This window comes from Leuciscus leuciscus, assembly GCF_965113295.1.
Source record: "Leuciscus leuciscus genome assembly, chromosome: 4".
Lineage (NCBI taxonomy): Eukaryota > Metazoa > Chordata > Actinopteri > Cypriniformes > Leuciscidae > Leuciscus > Leuciscus leuciscus.
The window spans coordinates 7606880-7621568 of record NC_138728.1 but is presented as its reverse complement, the minus strand read 5'-3'; the positions used below and the strand labels follow the sequence as shown (position 1 = coordinate 7621568).

Here is a 14689-nt window from a genome sequence, read left to right as displayed (position 1 = left end):
AGTGTGTTGAACCTGCTGCCAATTACTGGCACTGGGCTTGCTTGTCCAGCTTTTGGATTTGAATACATTTCTAAGAATTGAGAACTTTTTTTTGCCTCATGCTTAAAATGCTTTAGAAGAATGTCAGTAACCAGACAGTTTCTGGTACCATTGACTTCCATAGTATATCTTTTTTCCTACTATGAAAGTCAATGGTACCAGAAACTGTCTGGTTACTGACATTCTTCTAAATATCTTCCTTTCTGTTCAGCAGAAGAAAGAAATTCATACAGGTTTGAAACAACATGAGGGTGAGTATATGAAAGCGATGCATTATTTACTAAATTAAAAAGTGAAAGAATGTTCAAAATCCTGAAGTCTGCAAAACAAAGGAACTACTTACTAGATTATACTGTCTTAAAAATGGGTATTAGTGTTAAAGATCATCAGCAAAGATTGAAGTTTGGTTTGGCCTACACTGAGATTTCATGGATCTCTCAAGAAGTGTTTTTTAAATTTAAATTTTTAGATGTAGGCTACTCGTGTCCAAGCCCAAGGATTTTGTAAAACATAGCCTTGATATTTATATACAGCCATCTACTGCCCAGATTTATGAAAATGCATCCTCACTTTTAGTTTAATTAAGTATTTTAAAATGTTTGCACTCATGAATCTGTCCATATTTCTCACCAGATTTGGCTCATTTGAGATCTTCCAGCCTGCGGATGACTTTACAGGTTGACAAGGACCTAGTGTTGGACGGCCTGATACACGTGCACAACATTCTACCCTGAAATACAAAGAAGACATTTAGACCACCAAGAGAGGAATGCTACCTTCTTCAGAGAGGTTTTTCATATCATATATATATATATATATGTTTACCCTATAGCTCAGTAGCGAACCGTATCTCTTGAAACTTGCCGCTCTTAACCCCTTCCCTCATCAGGAAAAAAGTCAAATCAACCTAGCTTACTGTGTCCTCTTTTATAGTACCGCATAAGTTACGGTACCTTTGAAAATAAATTCAACAAGCAAACATGTGAGAGTTAACATCAAAATAAAACAAAAAGTAATAAAATGCAATTCATCATTACAGAGAATTCCATCAACACGCAATCTGTGTGTCACTCATTTCAGCGAAAAATGGAAAATGTAACTGGCCACAAAACCAACAAAATGTAATGTATTCTGGCGCATCATGACAACGCTCAGATCAAAGTACATTTGCCACAGACACTTCCACATGTTGATGATAAATCATATCATTAGACTGACACAGCAGCCGATTAAATGCTTTTACCAGACTGTATTAAACTTGTGATTTGGGAAAAAAATCTAATAAAGTTTTTCATATAAAACTTTATTTGTTTTCTCAAATAAAGCTTAACATATAAAACAGTGGTAGCGGCGGCCAGAATAACCTATTAGATATCACGTAACCTATTCGATTTTAAATAACTTACCCACACAGCAAACAATTCCAGCAGTAAGCTTTAGCTTCTTGATTGATGCTGTCATCCAGGGGTATCGTTTAATTGCTGGGGTTGAAATGCTTTAAAAAGGTTTGGCTTTCTGCACCAAACTAAGCTCTGGTGTAGGTCTTCCTTTGCCAATTAACTGCTGCTTTCCTTTAAAAATAAATCGTGAAAACGGCGTGGATAATTTAGCAATGATGTCCTCATTAATGTTCACGGGGTACTCAAGACATCCGTCTCCTCCAGGATGGTATGGACTGATGTCCTACAGACTCAGTTGTGGAACTGATCGTGGAACAGTGTGCCTCGCTGGAGGAACTAAAGGTGGCAAACCGTCCTACAATGCAGTTTGGGTGAGGGGAAACTGCACCCTCTCAGGGTCCAGTCTTCATACTAATAAACAATGTCTTTTTCATCAATTTAGATCGTTCTCAAGTGTTTATTTTAAATAAATCTAGAATCTATTGTTTTAAGCAAAAAAAAAAAAAGAACTTCCCTGTACTTAAAACAAAGCTGAACACAGAAGCATAAAAATAAAGCATTATGAGCTCTAAAAAGGTTCTGCCATCCCGAGGATGTAAAAATATGACCTTCAGCAATTTACAGGTTCAAAACCCTGACTGTAAAAAATATTTATATACAATTATTTGTCATGGATATTCCCTCAATGTATTCATTTATTTTTACCAAGCCACATTAAATGAGATCTAAATGAGAATCAATCTGGAGTTTAAGCATTAACTTTATTAGTTCTACTGGCATCTGAATGGTTATACTAGTAACAGCATAGGTGGAGGTTGAACCAACTCCAGGGTAAGGCTAAGATGATGTTCTTCCCCTCTAAAAACACATTTAAATAGATTTCCTTGAAATAGTTTCAGGTTACGTGTCACTGCACAGCCTACACATCCCAGCATAAATGCTTCAGATAAATTATTTGTTATTAAAGTGTCTATGTTCACAATCTACTGTTAATTTTAACGGGAAAAAGCATATTGTATGCGGGGTTTGACATGGCGCAAAGAGCGCTCCCTTGGTAATCACTAAAAAACGTACTAATTTTAGTCATCGCAGTCTCACAAAGTTATGTTATAATCATTGAAGCTGACTGTACAATACATTTTTTTATTTACATAATTGTTTGTTATAATGAGATGATTTGCGAATATGCAGAACTCAGAATCCACTTACGGCTCAAAACACCACAGTTTTTGTTCAGTGCTAACAGCATAATTAGTGCATTCATGTTTTTTAAAACAGAGTTCTATATGTATAGTTCTGAAATAACAAAAGCTGAAAGTTACTAAAAATACATTTGTAGCCTAAAATTGGCAGACATGATATGACTGCACATGGTCAGATTTAAGGTACTTTGTATTATTTATTCAGCAAAGCAAATCATTCTAAAACCCTTACATGTTGTTTGAATAATATTCAAAGCAGCCAAATAGTGTGGATTTCACATTGGGTATGCCTCAATTATATTCAAAGCAAATACAAAGTTTAAGAAGTTTTATATATATATATATAAAAAAATCCATTCATCTGGAACTATTCCTATATTTACAAGTCAATATTGCTGTCTTGAACTATTTTTAATAATTTCAACATTACACTCAACATATATATATATTTTTATGATTTGATTGAACAATGTTTTTTTTAGGAATGACAAAAGTCAAATATCTATATCTCAGAAATATAGGTGCATGTTAAATAACATATTTGGAGTAGGCCTATGTGAAATCTGCACCTTTCTGGGACAAAAACAGACACATTTACATTTAGTACAGTAGTTGTATTAGAATACTTTACAATCAGATTATGCAGTAATTTATCCATTAACAAAACAACACACCACAATAATAAAGTAGCTGAGGTCTCTACTGTTGAGGCTCTTTGCAATTTTATGTTCACAGTGGTTATTAGTTACATGAAAATCTGGTTATTAAATCAGACCTTAATGAGCCTAAAGACAAAAACTTCCAGGCCTTTCTACATTTACTCTCTATATTCTATATTTTGCAAATATAACCGCATAATGTATTCTCAAAAAGGTTACATAATATTTTCTAAGCTTAAAATAACAAACTAGACAAGACAAGCTTGATGTTGGTGTTATGAACTGCTCCGAGACTCGAATGAGAAGATCCAAATGCAGCTTTATTACGGAGTAGTCGTACAGGCAGGGTCAACAACAGCAAACAGATCAATGGAGGAAACACAGAGAACATCCGAATAACAGGCAGAGGTCAGGGCAGGCAGCAATTATCAGAGTCCAATAAACAATCCAAGTCAGGCCAGGCAGAGAAACAATCAGGAAACGGTGAAACAGTCCAAGGTCAACAATACAAGAATCAAACACGGGTAAATAACGCTCAGAAATGCAGTAACAGTACAACAAGACTTCGCACTGAGTGAATGTGAAAACCAGGGCCCGTATTCATAAAGAATCTTAATGCAAAGAGTAGCTCCTAGTGACAAAATTCTAAGAAAATTCTTAGCAATGTGGGCGTTTACTCTTAAAATTAAAGAAAAAATCCTAGTAAAGAAAAAAGTAATTCAGAAAGCATCTTAACCCTTAAAAGAGGTCTTAAGGTCAAAATTGTTAGGAGCACGGACGATGACTTTTAAGAGGCTTAAGAGTTTCTTTAGCAGAGGAGAAAATGGCAGAAAGACGAAGAGGGAGAAGAAATGTGTTGCAGACTATGAATAACAGTGAGTTAATAAGACGCTATAGATTAGATCGTGCAGGGATCATGTTTGTGACTGATCTTATTAGAGACGCGCTAACATCTCCGACACAGCACAGAAATGCCATAGCGCCAGAAATGAAAGTAATCACTACATTACGATATTTGACAACTGGGAAAATTCCATGTTTGATACATTAAAACCAACATTCAAACCACCACTTAAATAGACATGCCAGCAATCAGTGTAATTGGAAAGAGTGGAACATTTTTTATCATTCTAAGCCAATCAAATACCTTATAGGAAATTAACAGCATGGTAAAAAAAAAAAAGGGATTTATATACACATATATAATGTGTGTGTGTGTGTGTGTGAGAACGGTCAAATAGGAAAAATTACGCATGTAATTTCAAAGTGAAGGCTTAGAATAGACCCTATACTTAAAATCACTTTTTTTTTTTTCTTCTTGGACAACCAACCAATCACAGTCTTCAAAAGATTGTGTCATACATAGCAACGGGGTCAGCCCCGCCTCCTTACTAAGATGAACGTTTTTGTCTTTTCCTTACTCAGAGTTGCTCTCAGATCGGTCCCGAATCGCTTTTAAGCTAAGACTCCTACGTAAAAGTTTTTAAGCTAAATTAAGAGTTTTCTTAGAGGATTCTTAGAATCTTTATGAATACGGGCCCTGGTATTTATGGTGTGAGTGAAACAAGGTGATAAGACACAGGTGAATGAGATGAGTGCTGATGAGTCCGGGCAGTGAGTTATGGGAAATGTAGTTTGTGAGGAAGTGATTATAGTCTATTGTGGAGCGCCCTCTGGTGGCTCTCGAGGGCACTCCAGCTGGTGATCGTTACAGTTGGCTTGAGAAAGCCTGACCAGAAAATTTGAAGTGCTTTTACGTGTAAATACAGGCATAGCTCAGCATCTGTTTTTCATTAGGTAAGACTGCATTTTTGTTCATGGGGAAATTATACTCATTGGTTTTTATTACTCAACAGGAGATGAAGTAGACAAACATTGTGAACTCAGACGGACCTGATTGATTGTTGACTACATGCATATGCCGCATATTATATGGAGGTGGGCCATAGACTGGGAGGGGCCATTTGGTAAATTTATTCTTGAAAACATAGACAAGATTAGTACCATGAGGCGGAACAGAGCAACAGTTTCAGGTGTAATAGTTGAAGTATATGCAGGGAAGTGTCAAACGTTTTAATATATCTTTACTGTTCATGGAACTATACTCTCTCCCTCTACACTCACCTAAAGGATTATTAGGAACACCTGTTAAATTTCTCATTAATGCAATTATCTAATCAACCAATCACATGGCAGTGGCTTCAATGCATTTAGGGGTGTGGTCCTGGTCAAGACAATCTCCTGAACTCCAAACTGAATGTCAGAATGGGAAAGAAAGGTGATTTAAGCAATTTTGAGTGTGGCATGGTTGTTGGTGCCAGGCGGGCCGGTCTGAGTATTTCACAATCTGCTCAGTTACTGGGATTTTCACGCACAACCATTTCTAGGGTTTACAAAGAATGGTGTGAAAAGGGAAAAACATCCAGTATGTGGCAGTCCTGTGGGCGAAAATGCCTTGTTGATGCTAGAGGTCAGAGGAGAATGGGCCGACTGATTCAAGCTGATAGAAGAGCGACTTTGACTGAAATAACCACTCGTTACAACCGAGGTATGCAGCAAAGCATTTGTGAAGCCACAACACGCACAACCTTGAGGCGGATGGGCTACAACAGCAGAAGACCCCACCGGGTACCACTCATCTCCACTACAAATAGGAAAAAGAGGCTACAATTTGCACGAGCTCACCAAAATTGGACAGTTGAAGACTGGAAAAATGTTGCCTGGTCTGATGAGTCTCGATTTCTGTTGAGACATTCAGATGGTAGAGTCAGAATTTGGCGTAAACAGAATGAGAACATGGATCCATCATGCCTTGTTACCACTGTGCAGGCTGGTGGTGGTGGTGGTGTAATGGTGTGGGGGATGTTTTCTTGGCACACTTTAGGCCCCTTAGTGCCAATTGGGCATGGTTTAAATGCCACGGCCTACCTGAGCATTGTTTCTGACCATGTCCATCCCTTTATGACCACCATGTACCCATCCTCTGATGGCTACTTCCAGCAGGATAATGCACCATGTCACAAAGCTCGAATCATTTCAAATTGGTTTCTTGAACATGACAATGAGTTCACTGTACTAAAATGGCCCCCACAGTCACCAGATCTCAACCCAATAGAGCATCTTTGGGATGTGGTGGAAGGGGAGCTTCGTGCCCTGGATGTGCATCCCACAAATCTCCATCAACTGCAAGATGCTATCCTATCAATATGGGCCAAAATTTCTAAAGAATGCTTTCAGCACCTTGTTGAATCAATGCCACGTAGAATTAAGGCAGTTCTGAAGGCGAAAGGGGGTCAAACACAGTATTAGTATGGTGTTCCTAATAATCCTTTAGGTGAGTGTATATAATTCATTTAAGTGCATGGAAGGATAGAGTATGAGGGCAGATGCATTAGTCATTGCACTCTTTTTAAGTTTCATTACATATGGATCACTTGCACACAAATACAGATTTGCAATACCCTTTGCCATACATGAATTTTCTCATGCATTTTTCATTAATGCCACCTCAAATTTGTCTCATAGGTTTCAAGATTTTATTTTTGTAATTGTAACTGCATAATTTAGTGCTAATGTAACTGCACTTGATCACACAGATGAACATGCAGCACATACACATTGAGAAGAGATGTCACAAGTCAAAAGATCCTACAGATTCTTTGTAAATGGACAGAAAAAAAGCTGCTTCAGCATGAATTACATTTAGGGCCTATCATTTAAGAGCTGGTATCATGAGGGATTAGTGGTCAAATTAAAGACTGGATGCAAAGTTACTTACTTAGTAAAGCAAATCAACAAATAGATTCAAGATGTAATTTGAATATTACTCAAAGCAGTACAATGCATGAAACACTTCACTTGATTTCAGCCAGGCCAGTTGCAACAAAGCCTAAAATTAAATCTGTTCACCATATAAAGCGATCATACGGAGTCCCTAAAGGGACATTGTGGTGGAAAAAATAAAGATGGAAGGAAAAATAATAAGTCAATGATTTTCGTTCTCTCGCAAATGACAAAAACACAAAAACGTTTTTATTTATTTTTCTCACAAAAACATTTGCGTTCCCCCGAGAAACTGCGTTTGCTTGCAAAACCTTTTGAGCTATTTGCAAGCAAACACAAAGTTTCTTGGCAGAACGCAAACGTTTTTTTGAGAGAACGCAAAAGCATTTACAAATATTTCTTTCCTTCATGTCCCTTTAGGGGCTCCGTATGATCGTGTCTTTTCAGAACATTTGGACTAAACTGCTGGATTCATATGGATTAATTTTACAATCTCTTTATGAACCCTTTGAAGCTTCAATATGGTAGTTGTGCTTGTGTGGACTGTCAATGGAGGGACTGAAATCTCAGATTTTATTAAAAATATCTTCATTTGGGTTTCAAAGATTAATAACTTGCATTTGCTTTTTGATGTCATGCTCATGTCACGCGATACAAATTTGATTGCACCTGCATGGACTTAAGAAAGTAAAAAGGTGTGTTGAAGTCAGTCGGTGGGAGGAACCAGAGCCAAACAGATTTAACCACTTTAAACCTCAATCACAACTCTACTTCCTAACATGGAGTAGGAGGGAACATGGGAGTGACATTTAACTAGTCATACATTGTTTTTTTGTTTAGTTTTTTTGACTTGCCAGTTTAGAAACAGAACAACAAAAAGCAGGTGTGATAATTGCAGAGTGTATGTGAATATCAAAACTGGTTCATGTTATTTTGTGTCAAGCTAATTTGTAGAGTTTATTTATTTTTTAGAATTCATTTGTTGAAGTTCAGCAACAATGTCAGGCTCCGTGTGGCTCATTCCATTTCTGAGTAAGTAGTAACACTAACACGAACAAGCACGGTCAAGCAACTTTTTTACGGACAGGGCTAGTATTTTTTACATTTTGTACTTTTTTCTGTTACATGAAGTTCTAGGCAAAACCATTTCAAGTACGTCTGAATCAATCAGACTGGTAAATGGCAACAACTCCTGTTCTGGACGAGTGGAGATTTTCTATAACGGTCAGTGGGGAACAGTGTGTGATGATGGCTGGGATCTGTCAGATGCTGCAGTGGTGTGTAGAGATATGGGATGTGGGGATGTGATAGAGGCAAAGAGTGGCGCTTATTTCGGACAAGGTTGGGTACAAGTATTTATAAGTGGTGTGACGTGTTTTGGAAATGAGTCTACGCTGAGCATTTGTGGATTTAAGAAAGCGGGAGAGTTTGACTGTGACCATTCAAAGGATGCTGGAGTCATCTGTCATTGTAAGTTCACTGCAAAAAAATATTGTCTAGTTTTTCAGTAAAATATCTAAACAATCTTAAATCAAGATACATTTATAAAAAAAATAAGATATAAAGGCTTGTTTTCTGAAAAATGCATAAAAATTATGGTTAAAATAGTGCAAATATCTGCCAATGGGGTAAGAAAAATAAAACTCGTTCTCCCTTTAAATTAAGTTTTTTTTTGTTTTGTTTTTTTTACGTGTAAACTCAGCAATACCTTAAGTAATTTTTCTTCTGAGTCTTCATTTAAGAATTTTTTTTATATTTGTACTGTGAAACAATTCAAAATACTAATCACTGTTTCTAATATTTATGTTGTGTGCATTTAAATGCATCAATATATATTCTGACTGCTCTGTGTGGAATTTAGCCCTCGTCAGGTTAGTGAATGGCAGTCACTCCTGTTCTGGACGAGTGGAGGTTCTCCATGATGGTCAGTGGGGAACAGTGTGTAATGATGGCTGGGATCGGTCAGATGCTGCAGTGGTGTGTAAAGAAATGGGCTGTGGCGAAGTTTTCGAGCAAAGGAGCGGTGGTTATTTTGGCCAGGGACTAGGGCCCGTATGGCTAAGTGATGTGCAGTGTTCTAACACTGAATCGACACTAAGACACTGCAGTTTAAAGGAATGGGGACAAAACTCATGTGGACATGAGAGGGATGCTGGAGTTGCCTGTCACCGTGAGTACGAAATCTTTTGTGTGTGTGCTTAAATTTATGGTTAAATTAATCATTTTGCTGTCAATCATACATTTGAGACAAAACTACCAACATAATCCCAGTGGATGGGGTTTGGTCCATTCACATTATGGAAATTTGTAAATAATCCATAATATTTTATTACCAACATGACTTATCTGTGCATGAATCTGAGAAAGCGCATCAGATATAATTCACTGACAACAGCTCTCATGACATTATTCAGGCAAAATTAAGTTTTCAAATGGCATCAATGCGTGTTCTGGAAGAGTGGATATTTTCTATTATCTTTGGCAAAACATTCAGTGGGGAACAGTGTCGGATAATGGCTGGGATCTGTCAGATGCTGCAGTGGTGTGTAGAGAGATGGGATGTGGGGATGCTGTAGAGGCAAAGAGTGCTGCGTATTTTGGACAAGGATCAGGACCAGTATGGTTGGATGATGTCAACTGCATTGGAAATGAGGCCACACTCGGTGCCTGTGAGTTAAAAAAATTAGGAGTGTACACTTCGCATTCAAAGGATGCTGGAGTCATCTGTCAGGGTAAGTCATTTTAATGAAATGAACAGCTTTGTGTATGTACCTTCCATTGCCATGCATGTAAGACCATATGAGATTATGAACTGAAGAGAAAATATTGTCACTGTAAAGTGAGTAAAAAAACATCATGTCTGAATCTATTGGGTAAACTATCCTAATATGTTTGCTTGTTTGTTTTCCTTTACTCTGTCTGGCCTTTAGGTCTTATTAAGCTGGTGAATGGCACTAACTCTTGTTCTGGGAGAGTGGAGGTTTTCTTTGATGGCCGATGGGGAACAGTGTGTGATGATGGCTGGGATTCTGCACGTGCCGCAGTGGTGTGTAAAGAATTGGGGTGTGGAGATGTTATAGAGGCAAAGAGTGCTGCTTATTTTGGACAGGGATCAGGACCAGTATGGCTAAGTGGGTTACAGTGCGCCACTGATTCTACACTGAGAAACTGTAATTCACAGGGATGGGGGCAAAACACCTGTGGACATGAGAAGGATGCTGGAGTCTCATGTCAGGGTGAGTACAAAACCATGTACACAAAATAAACAGTATCTTAAAGGGATAGTTCACTTTGAAATTAAATTTTGGTATGTTTTAGCTTACCTCAAGGGCATCCAAGATGTAGGTGTCTTTTTTTCCGCAGTAGTTTCAATTTTGATATTTTTAGGTCAAACCGTTCTTGTCTGTCAGTCATATAATGCAGGTCGATGGTCACTGTCTCAAAGAGCATGCACAGAGTCCAAATTAAAACAATTCCCCATCGTCCAAATTAAACAATTCCCCATCGTAAGTACACATTGATGGCCCAAGACACGAAACGAGCGGTTTGTGTGAGAAAACGAACAGTATTTATATCGTTTTTACCTCTTGAACACAGCTGCGTCCAAGTGATCTGAGAGCGCGGGCGGGTATAGATATATACACTAGATGTCGCATTGGCTACGGTTTCGCAATAGCCAATGGGACATCTAGTGTGTATGTCTATACCCGCCCGCGCTCTCAGATCATTTGGACGCATGGGAATTGTTTAATTTGGACGATGGGGAATTGTTTTAATTTGGACTCTGTGCATGCTCTTTGAGACAGTGACCATAGACCTGCATTATATGACTGACAGACAAGAACGGTTTGACCTAAAAATATCAAAATTGAAACTACTGCGGAAAAAAAGACACCTACATCTTGGATGCCCTTGAGGTAAGCTAAAACATACCAAAATTTAATTTCAAAGTGAACTATCCCTTTAAACTAAGCATGTAAACTTTGAGTCATCATATTTGATCCACTTATAACTCTTGTTTTTGTGGGCATTAGCTAACATTAGGCTGGCTAATGGCAGCATCTCTTGTTCTGGACGAGTGGAGGTTTTCAAAAACGGTCAGTGGGGAACAGTGTGTGATGATGGCTGGGATCTGTCAGATGCGTCAGTGGTGTGTAGAGAGGTGGGATGTGGGGATGCTGTAGAGGCAAAGAGTGCTGCTTATTTTGGACAAGGTGCAGGACAGATATTTATGGGCAGTGTAAACTGTGTTGGAAATGAGGCCACACTGAGCGCCTGTGAATCACGTAAATATGGAATGTATGACCATTCAAAGGACGCAGGAGTCATCTGTAACTGTAAGTAAAATCCACTGCTTTTCTAACTTTTTACTCTCTCATTGTTATTTATGTAAAAAAGAGTTTATAGCAGCCCGGTGTGGGACTGAACTGAAAATGAAGTAGTTATTAGGCATTGTAAAGGGAGAAAACATCCTAAATATGTATTTAATTAATTCACATGTTTCTTTTGCTTTCATTTATGTGACATTAAGCTACTATCAGGCTCATTAATGGAAAAAACTCCTGTTCTGGAAGAGTGGAGGTTCTCTATAATGGAATATGGGGAACAGTGTGTGATGATGGCTGGAATCTTTCAGATGCTGCAGTGGTGTGTAGAGAGATGGGCTGTGGGGATGTGATTGAGGCAAAAAATGCTGCTTATTTTGGACAAGGCTCAGGACCTGTATGGCTAAGTGATTTACAATGTTCTAACACTGAATCAAGACTGCAAGGTTGTAAATCAAGTGGATGGGGAAAAGGCAGCTGTGGACATGAGAAAGATGCTGGTGTCATTTGTCACGGTGAGTTCAAACTGCAGCCTTGTTCCTAATATTAAAAAATTAACAGCGTGCTTTACATCCCTTGCATAGAATGTAGTCAATATAATACTAAAATGATTTGCATTAAGCTCAAACTCAAACTGAATATATATAATCTCCCTTCCTTTGTCTGAGCATTAGATATCGTTAGGCTGGTTAACAGCACCAACTCCTGTTCTGGGCGAGTGGAGGTTCTCCAATATAGACAGTGGGGAACAGTGTGTGAGGATGGCTGGGATCTGTCAGATGCTGCAGTGGTGTGTAGAGAACTGGGCTGTGGAGAAGTTTTGGAAGTAAAGAGTTCTGCTTATTATGGAAAGGGTTCAGGAACAGTATGGATGAATAATGTAAACTGTTTTGGGAATGAGTCTACATTGATGAGCTGTTCATATAACAGAAGTTCAACCAGCTGTGCCCAGAAAGATGCCGGAGTCATTTGTGGATGTGAGTGCCAATTTTTTAATGTCAGCGAGTGATATAATGGACCCTTTTCACAAACTGTGACGATGCATTTCTGTAAGTCTAGCACTTTCGTAAGTTTTTTTTTTTATGTTTTCATTTTTAAAGTCACAATGAAATCAAAATGGAACATTCTTATGTTTTATTAAATATTGCAGTATTTTTTTTTAATGCTTGTACCCTCGTATTTTGAATCAAAATAACTTCCCCTCCCTCTTGCAGCGACATCTCTTCTCTTCTCTTCTCTTCTCTTCTCTTCTCTTCTCTTCTCTTCTCTTCTCTTCTCTTCTCTTCTCTTCTCTTCTCTTCTGATGATGTGCTTACTGGTGTGAGGGCGAGACCTGTCACTCACATGAGATCCACCAATAGCAAACCACAATGATCCAACCATCCAGTCAATTCAAAATCAAGTCCCGCCATAATTTGTATTTATTTATTTTTTGTTAGAGAAGCCGAGTATACGTCACAATAGGGAAGAAAAGACTATCGCAAATTCCATTTCATGTCGACCTAATTTTTTTAAAAGTAGGCTACATGTAGGCATACATTACAGCACTATACTGTTTTATTACCGTGACATTAAATTAGAGAAAACTGATTAACTCTGCTTCGTGACTGTTTCTAACACAACGGCTGAAAACTATGAAGACTTCAGTGTCTGAGAACCCTGGAAATGTGAAAATGGTCCATTGAGCACAACAATGATTTGAGCAAGAAATTAAATTTTTTGAACTTTCTCACATTCACTCAGATATTAAAGTCCTGTTCAAGATTACAGTGAAGGCTGAACTTGGAGTCGACCCAAATGATTCTGGAATCATAAATAAACTTTCAGAGGAGGTGAGAGCAGTGCTGCATCCTTCACTACTTTTTGCTGTCATCTACTGTCTGCTCATGGTACTGTTGACTCTTTGTATTTACCTTCATTTGGATCTCATAGATGAAGAAGCTGCGAATAAATGGAACTTTATCATTGAAAACTCAGGCAGATGGAAAAGTCTTCAAAAAGGCAAAAGGAATTGCACCCTGACATTTTGGTAAGACTTTTAGCACAACTTTAAAACGGTTTAATTTTGAATTTTATATTTTCCACAATAAAAATGAACAATGATGTTGGTTTCTCAGGTCATTGCTGGCATGCAGAGAAGAAAACAAGGATAATCTAATAGGAAATTGAATGCTACAATCTTTTATATATATATATATATATATACAATCTGACCTTTTATAAATATTATTAATAATTATCTTATGCAAGTTTTTCATACATGGCAGTGCTTCATATAATATCCATGCAATGTTTGCTTTCCTAATGACAATACATATTTGTGTTTAGATTCTGAGAAAGTATCTTTGTGTCATATCCTAACTTGCTAACCAACATTTACATGTAATATATACAGTAATCTTGATATATCCAATATTGTACATATATGAACCTGTCTGGACTTTTATAATTGCACAAATGTAATAAGTGTAGTTAACAATAATTTAATTTGATTTAATTCCATTCTATTTCATATAAAACACGAATCAGATACCATTGTAGTGTTAAAAACTAAATAATTTTCCTCGGTTGTCAGGGTGATAATTTCCTGATGAGTGTCCATGATGTGACTGCTGTTACCATGGTACTCTAGGTATGGTATCATGTTATCATATTTAGGTAATTATTCCAGTTGCTTTGTTTTTGAAACAAGAATGAAGCTTTCCACCCATGTCATGATAGCACTGTTGAGAAGCATCAAGGCTTGATGAGCTCATTATTTGTCATAAATAACACACCAAAGTATTTTCAGGACACTTAGGCTATGTGTTCAGACTGCAAGCAAATTCGATTTTTTTTTTTCAACTCCGATATTTTCAGGCAGACTGTCTGCACTATTAATTGCAAGTGATCGAATAAGATTTGTGTGTCCAAACATAACCAACCTATCTGCATGGGTTGCTTTGGTAACGACGTAGGCGTACCCATGTGTGTGACGAGGCTTTCAAAACGGATGCAGGAAAAATGGTGCATCATCTCGCTCTCCAAATAAGCGCCCTGTCGAGTTACAGTGCAGAACTCATCCGTCACACAGGAAAATGCTGAAATCTTTTGGACAAATCACTTGAACACTGTATGAATATTTTCGTCATTTCCGTCACAGGTTTCGACGTTATAATTGTGTGTCACGTTAAGAGTGATGCAAAAGACAGTTTGAATTCTGATTTGAGTATCCAGAGCATCCAGATTGAGACACATCTGATTGGAATCGCATTTCAAACCACCTCCATATGTGGTTAGAA

General features: G+C 37.8%; 1 protein-coding gene across 1 annotated transcript in view; it reads left to right on the top strand.

The window, feature by feature from the left end:
- LOC309497740 (scavenger receptor cysteine-rich domain-containing protein DMBT1) overlaps nt 1-14689 on the top strand; it is a 20402-nt gene extending 5713 nt beyond the window's left edge. Inside the window, exons 3-15 of the mRNA XM_082168040.1 lie at nt 673-828; nt 5157-5357; nt 8056-8115; nt 8215-8553; nt 8945-9253; nt 9498-9815; nt 10014-10319; nt 11118-11420; nt 11615-11923; nt 12083-12385; nt 13152-13240; nt 13341-13437; nt 13526-14689. Of these exons, the coding sequence (XP_082024166.1) occupies nt 8082-8115; nt 8215-8553; nt 8945-9253; nt 9498-9815; nt 10014-10319; nt 11118-11420; nt 11615-11923; nt 12083-12385; nt 13152-13240; nt 13341-13430 (2400 nt within the window). The 5' untranslated portion in view covers nt 673-828; nt 5157-5357; nt 8056-8081 and the 3' untranslated portion in view covers nt 13431-13437; nt 13526-14689. The remainder of the gene's footprint in view (nt 1-672; nt 829-5156; nt 5358-8055; nt 8116-8214; nt 8554-8944; nt 9254-9497; nt 9816-10013; nt 10320-11117; nt 11421-11614; nt 11924-12082; nt 12386-13151; nt 13241-13340; nt 13438-13525) is intronic.